The sequence below is a fragment of the Hipposideros armiger genome, unplaced genomic scaffold, assembly GCF_001890085.2.
Source record: "Hipposideros armiger isolate ML-2016 unplaced genomic scaffold, ASM189008v1 scaffold_273, whole genome shotgun sequence".
Classification (NCBI taxonomy): Eukaryota; Metazoa; Chordata; class Mammalia; order Chiroptera; family Hipposideridae; genus Hipposideros; species Hipposideros armiger.
This window is the reverse complement of record NW_017731623.1, coordinates 2,302,385-2,310,098: the sequence shown is the minus strand read 5'-3', so window position 1 is coordinate 2,310,098 and position 7,714 is coordinate 2,302,385. Positions and strand designations below refer to the sequence as shown.

At 39.6% G+C, this 7,714-nt stretch overlaps 1 protein-coding gene across 1 annotated transcript in view; it reads right to left on the bottom strand.

Moving 5' to 3' along the window:
- Window positions 1-7,714, bottom strand: part of LOC109390507 (nuclear body protein SP140-like) — a gene marked incomplete at its 3' end in the record, with an annotated part of 35,481 nt that overhangs the window by 17,829 nt on the left and 9,938 nt on the right. Inside the window, exons 5-6 of the mRNA XM_019657060.1 lie at window positions 2,326-2,503; window positions 1,214-1,382 (exon numbers count right to left, since the gene is read on the bottom strand). Coding sequence (XP_019512605.1) covers window positions 1,214-1,382; window positions 2,326-2,503 — 347 coding nt within the window. The remainder of the gene's footprint in view (window positions 1-1,213; window positions 1,383-2,325; window positions 2,504-7,714) is intronic.

The following is a 7,714-nucleotide window of genomic DNA, read 5'->3' as shown; positions in this document are numbered from 1 at the left end:
CTGTACTCCTGCATGCCACCCTACTACCAGCTTGGCTTTGGGCAACTGATCAGTAGCTGCCATGGACAGCAGGGTTAGGGAGGCACCAGCAGTGACTTCCACTGGGGACAGGTGGGCAGCTGCGCTGGGACAGGCAGTGGGCAGTGCAGGCCCCCACACTCCCACAGCAGCAATGAGCCTGAGAAGTGCACCATGCCAGCACAGGGAGCTCCAGAAACTAACACGTGTAATGTGGGTGCTAGGCCCTGTAGGGGTATCCCCACAGTCCATGGAGAGAATTAGAGCCCCCAAGATGTAGGTAGTAAAAGTAATTGCCATTCCTTCATGTCCATGGCCTGGAGACATCCTGGTTACAAATATAATAGTGACTTGAAATTTGTTACTAGGTATTTGATTTCCTTTATCTCGTTCTCTGACTTGGATACATCATAGTGTACAAATGACATAGCTCTTATTATAATCAAGATATGGCTTTCACAAATCAACACATCCTATCTTTACACTGACTTCTTTTACTTTTGCTCTGCTTAAAAATCCTGTATTGCTTCTTTATTTCCCAAATAATAAACTTCAAATTCCTTAGCACAGAGTGTTAGGCCCTAAAAAAAAAAATCTCCTCCAACTTCTGTCTTCAGAATTATCTTCCAAGAACTCCCTCCCATGCTCTATTTTTTAGCCACAGAATACTTTAAGTCCACTGTTCCTTTCACACTTGGTAGCTTTCACATGCTGCCCCTCCTTATTGCATGGCATGTGCTTATCTTCTCTTTTGACTTCTCCACTCTTTGTTTGGAGAAGTAAATGGGCCCATGATCGCAGTTAATGACAAATTTTCTAATACAAAGAAAATCTTTTCATTTCTGAGCATGTCCATGATTATCAGAGAGGGCTTCCTCCTTTCCTACAAATGAACATAATTCATGTCTTTCCCCAGAAAAGTAGACTCTCAAATCCTATGTTGCTGAGCACAGAATTCAGGTTCTAGCTGAGGAATCATTTGTGAGGCTACTTGGTTAACGTCTGTCACTCCCACTATGTGTAAGCTTCATGAGGACACAGGTCATGTGTGCTTATTTTAACACTGTATTATCTTGTGCCTGCCATGTAGTGATCAATCAATAGAATAATTTTCAAATATTAATGAAGAGTGAGTAAATGAACCAGTGAATGAAATGGACTTGAATCTGCAAATGTCATTGAAAGTTATAATTACCATTTTGGAAGCTTCTGCAAACGTCAGGTAAATCAGGATAGGCCTTTAGGTTAACCTTGCTGAACAATGCATCCAGAACTGTCTTGTCAAATTTCTTCTCCAGTTCACTCAGAACATCATACACCACTCTCTCCACTGGGACCAGATTTCTACAAGCTTCTTGCAAATGCTTAAAAATATGGAACGGACAATTTTTTAGATATGCAATTATGGGTTATAGAAGACTCAGATTGTAACTAGAGTATTTATTCTCTTGTAAAAATGTTAGAATGTTACATATATTTAGATGACTTAAATATTCTCCACCAGGAAAATAGACGAACATTTTGTGAACTTGACTCCCTGATATTGATGTATACTTGACAGAGCAATTCTGAAGAATAAACATGGGTTCAAAGTTGAATGTGGGAGCTTTAAGAGCCTAGCCTGGATGCTTCAGGAGTGACCCTGATTGGTAATGAGTGGCCATTTTGGTGACTGGACAGTAAACACCGCCTGCCCCCCAGGATTGACGTGGCCTGAGGTCTCCAGGAAACCAGAAAACCTGTGCTGTGAACCTGGCCAAAGTGCAAAGAAAATTGACTAAGAGAAAGAAAAGTCTTGTCTTCAGTATCCCCAGGAAGACCCACAGCTAATCCTTACCTGCATTCTAGGGCTCCAGAAATTTCTAAAGAACAAGAAACAATTTGAAGAGAGAGCAGCAAGTATCTGCTTTCAAATTTATGCTAATGTGACCCAGCTTTCCTGTCAGTTTCAATAAACTCAGGTTCAAGTGTGTAAAATAAGAGGGCTTTGTAATGAAACAGTGCCCAGCTCACTTATTTCGATTAATTATAGTCATCGGCCATACATTGTATAAATGTACCCAAGGTGCTCTGTACCGATCGAGCACCCCTGTTTCCAATGCTGCCACGTCTCCACCCGCATGCCCCTCCACCAACATTTACTACAGAAGAAGGCATGTTTTCTGTGATGCTGCCTCTCCTGTCACCTCCTTATAAGATGGTGAAGGTCTTCACTCATAGGAGGACCTTTAATCTGTTCACTACATCCTGAAGTTTGCGATAATATACTGAGCAGCTGTTTATCATGAGCAAATTCTCCTCACTTACTTCATACATCTGCTCAGGGATGAAGCCACGGTCGCGGAGGCCCATAAGGAGAGGAAATGGCTTCGTTATTGCACTTGCAATCTCCACCTTATTTTCTCTGAAGAGCCTGAAAATGAGTTCGTAGAAAAACTGCTCCTCTGGGCCCTGGGCCTCTGGGGTCTCATCTCCTGTGAACATCCTGAGAAATAAGACACAATATAAAATAGACATTGAGTTTCCAAGAGGCTTGTGGTGGCTGGAAGATTTCAGAGATGAAAGATACTCAATGGAGAGCCAACATGTGTAAAACAGTGTTTTCGTGGGGATACCAGAATAAATGGAATTTATTTACTTAAAGAATAATCATGGGTGCAATAGAAGAAAACAGTGAGTTTAAGAAAGACTTGTACATAGAAGTGAAACGTTCACCCTGTGCTAATCAAAACTACTGTAAAAAGACTTTCATGTGAACCTGTTGCTGACCCTGGAGACACAGTGGAGATTGGGAGGAAGCTGTAAGGATAAAAACGGGATTGTTCAAAAGGCAATATACACAAGGATCTACTCCCTAACTCCCCCACCACACAGAATGCCTGCATCTAGAAAGGAGACCTGAGGTTTCTTCTTAAGAAAAACGGGAATGACTCAGAAAACACACCTTTACCTTCACACATTTGGGATTCTCCCAGCTAAGCCCACAGGTTTTTAAGCCAACCTCATTAATTGGAGTTCCAAGCTAGCTTTTCGATGTCTCACCCTTATGTATAAACAAACAACAGATCACAGGCATTTGCTCATGTACCCTGAGTTGGTCACATAGTTCTCAACGTTCAATGTTCTTTGCTTCTGGGCAAAGATAAGATTGCACCTTCCTGCCTCCTTGGATTGATGGTTATCACTCTGGCAGAATAATTCAAAGGCAGCGTCTAGTTATCCATGTTCACTCTTCTTTTGTTACAGTGGCTGTCATATCAGATAGCAGCTATCCATCAGCCAGAGACAGGGTGCAGTGTGAGAGTTCTTGGAAAGCAGAGGCTGGTGACCCACTGAGATTTTGGAATTCTTTATTCCAATAGAATAATCCACCCCATTCTTATTAACACAGTCTCTGGGACAAATTAGTTGATGGTGTATTACAATAAAAGACTCAATAAATCAATACCAACAAAGTTCTGTTATAAAAGAAATGGCAGGCAACTAAAATCAGTTAAAATACTGATGTCTAAAAATTGTAAATTTTATTTGAAAACAAACCAAAAAATCACATCTCAAAAATTATTTTAGAACAGTGACTCTCAAAGAATGGTCCAGGGACCAGTGAACAAAAAAGAGGTTCTGTAACAAACCTGACAAAATCGGTGACCATAACTTCACAGGCTGACCTGATCATAAATTCCTAACTGGGCAGGCCATACACCCCAGGCACATAATCTCTTTACCTAAAAGGTTTATCTTTGCCTTTAGCAAGCCCTGTTCATTGTTGTTGTGTGTGTAGGTTAACACATCTTTGAAATGCCAGAGTAATCCTCTTTTTCAGACCCCTCAGAGACAAAATCACCCTCAAGGAAGCATATGATCTTATTGCCTGTGCACCATCCTTACTGTGAATGTTAAACGTTAGCTTAACTATCTTGAACCCACCAATGTAAAAGAAGTATATCTCGCCATTTTTCTTTTCACCCAAGCATAGGGATTTCCCCATGTTGCTTTCTCCGCCTCCTTAATCCACCAATGGACATCATGTAATTTTCCTTACATTCCCTCCTTGGATTACAAATGTATAATAAGAACTGCCAAACTGCCATTCTCCAGAGCAGTTTTTTAATCCATTTAGAGCTTGCTTCTTCTGGGCATGTCCTCAGTTTGGCTCAAATAAATTCTAGTAGACTCCTGTAAAATTTTTCTATAGGTTTGGATGTTTTTACATTGACAGTCCTTTGGGATTCTGCAAGTCCCTTCCAGGTGTCACCAAAGTAAGATCTGTTTTCATAATACAAAGATGTTATTTATCCTTCTTCTTTCTCATCCATCCTCTGACAAACATATAGCCAAATTTCCCAGAGACACAGCCTGTGGTCTCATAACCGATTAAATGTAGAAGAAGCCAGGAGAATCCACCTGCCTGCCACTGAACCAGCCACGAAAGAGATTTGCAAACGTGTAAAGCATTGCTAATCATCTTATTAACTTATTTTACTTTGGAAAACATAGTTCTTTTTCATAAAATATGTCACTTATGTTCAGGTAATGAGTTCATTATTATTGCTTTTAAACAAATAAATGTTTTGGAGTGTTCAGAGTTTTAATTTATAATGTGGTGAATATCAATAGATATCACCCACATGAACAAAAGCTAGCTCTTTGGGATTCTCAATGATATGTATTCGTATAAAAGGGTCCTGAAATCAAAAAAATGTCCTGTTTTAGAAAGGGAGGATATATACTACATAAGGTAGTAAAATTACACTAATTTTAATGTAAAACATCAAGTTATATTAAAACTTTTCAATTAAATGGAGGCAAGTTTAACAAACTGAGTTAAATGACTTATTTCACAGACAGTAAACTCAGATGACATAGTTTCACATTTGATGCTATCAGTTAGAGAAATATATACTAGAGAATTAATTACAAAACCTAAGGGTAACAAACAGAGTCAAAATAAGATTATAAATTTTATAAAAGAATAAAAGTAAATATAATCTGTTTTCCTTAAACAGAGAAAACAAAAAGGCATAAGATATAAACAGTGCAAAAAATTCATAAGCAAGAGGATATATGTCATTTAAAACAGATTAAATTACCATCTCAAATTATAAATGACCAAAATAGAATCTAACTACAGATGGTACAGCCAAAACAAAGTGACATTTAAAATGTTAAGAGTAGGGGCCAGCCAAGTGGCTCAGTTGGTTAAGAGTTAGCTTCAGAGCACCAGCTCTTAGCAACAGGGCTGCCGGTTCAATTCCCACATGGGCCAATAATGCTGCACCTGAGCTGAGTTGCCGCTGAGCTGCCAACAGGTGGCCGGATGGCTCAGCTGGTGTAACAACAAAATTGCCTGTTCGCAACTAAGATTAAACTCGGCACCTTGAGCTGAGCTACCACCCGGATGGCTCAGTGGATAGAGAGTGCGCTCTTAACAACAAGGCTGCCAGTTTGACTCCCGCGTGAGATAGTGGCTATGCCCACCCGCAACTATGATTGTAACACAGCACCTTGAGTTTAGAGGCCATGAGCTGCCAACGGGCAGCCAGATGGTGACTGGCGCCCTCCACAACTAAGATTGAAGAACAACAACTTGGCTGGTCCCCTCCCCAATTCCCCAACACTGTTCCCCTCCCCCAATTCCCCAATTAAAAAAATAAATAAAGTAAAAATAAAATGCAAAGGGTAAAATGATAGAGAAGTTACATAAGACAAATTAAACAAGATAGAAAGCAAAATTTACAATATCTGTAGTTTAAAAGTAAAATTTAAGACTACTAGTAGACAAATCTTTCATGGTCATTAAAAACCATTTAACTTCCAATCTTTAACCCCTAAAGTGTATTTAAAACAACAACAACAATATGCAGCAGATAAGTTTTATAAATTAGCAAAATATATTTCTTAATAACCGTTGGTCTTAAACACACAAGAACATACCCAGTATTTGGCCCTAAATTAATCTAAATAAATAATAATAAGGAGGAATTGAACAGGTTACATGTTCTTGCTATAAGATAATGTTACAATAAGATCAAATTTTCAAAGAAAAAGAAAGTTTCTTTTAAGAAAAAATCTAAACTAATGGAGATTTTAAAAGTTCACTAGACTTGGTTTTAGCTCTGACATGCAAAGACCTTGGACATCATCACCATATCCTTACAAAGAGAAAAAAGCTGAACTGAAAATCAATGAATTTTCATGTACCTAACAGAGAATTAAGGTCACAAGGCAAACTACCACACCAAAATCTGTATTAATAGGCAAATTTGGAGAATCACATATAAAATCACCTACCTGAAGCAGAAGCCACTACAGCCATAGGCCAGTAGGAACACTAAAATGGTTAAGTTTCATGAATTGCTGGAGGCTAAGTATTGACTGCATGAGAGTGAGAAATTCCTGGGGACCAAAGGCTTAGGATAGCCTCTAACCTTTTGTGGATATTACCCCTAGGGACTCCACCAGGTACTCATGGTGAAGAGCAAAGATAAATCTCATTGTGCTTCTGGCAAGGAGGGAGGGAGAAGAAAAACAAAAAGCCTTTTGAAACATACAGATTATTCTTCATAACAAGGGACTACTCTCCAGAGAAAAGTACTTTACCTAAAACTTATCTGACCTAGGAAAAGGGGAATTACCAAAATACAGACCCTTCTAGCCTTTCAGTCTCATCCAGATGAGGTGGGGGAAGGGTATACAGCTAGGAAACCATTCTAAAAGGCACAGTCCAGGAACACGGTTCCACGAAAAGATTGAGATTTAATCATAAGATTATATAATTCCTTCCCTCCCAACAACTTACTCCTATATCAACAAGGCTTCAGTAAATAACTAACTGTGCATTACAGCTGAAAACCTGTAAGGCTGTATTTAAGAAAGAGTTCTTAAGGAATTTCAAAGAAAATAGGGGAGACAAAAAAAAAAAATTAGAGGAATCTGAAGCCTCTGCCACTGACAGCTAGAACATATGTTATATATGGCCAAGCTCCTAGCCAGATTAACATAAAATATCCTCACATTATTCACTTACTTGTCTCAGTTCCCATTACTTGATACATCAAGTCTGGCTTTCAAAAACAAATTACAAGGCATGCCAAAAGACAAGAAAAAACTCAATCTGCAAACACAAACAATCATCAAAATCAGACTCAGGTACTGCAGGTTTTCCAATTATCAGACAGAATTTAAAATAATTGTGACTAATTAATATGTTAAGGGCTCTAATGGAAAAAACAGACAATATGGAATGGCAAAGTAAGGAAACAGATAGAAACTCAAAGAAATAATAAAGAATAAAACGCTAGTAACTAGAAACACTACAGCAGAGATTAAAAACATGCCTTTGATGGTGTTGGGGAAACTGGAAAGACACATGCAAAAAATTAAACTGGACCACCTCCTTACGCCATATACAAGAACAAATTCAAACTGGATTAAAGGGCCGGCTGAGTGGCGCGTTGGTTAAGAACTGGCTTGGGACGCTAGAGGGCCCCGGTTCGGATCCCACATATGAAGGCCAGTGACACTGCCCTCTACAGCTAAGATGCTGAACAACAGCTCGACCTGGACCTGGGCTGCCGTGGGTCACCGGCAATGGCGTGGGCTGCAGTCCCTGCTGCAGTGGGCTGCCATAAGCTACCATGTGTAGCCAGCAGCCAGCGTGAGCGGCCAGCAGCCGCAGTGAGCAGCCATCCAGAAG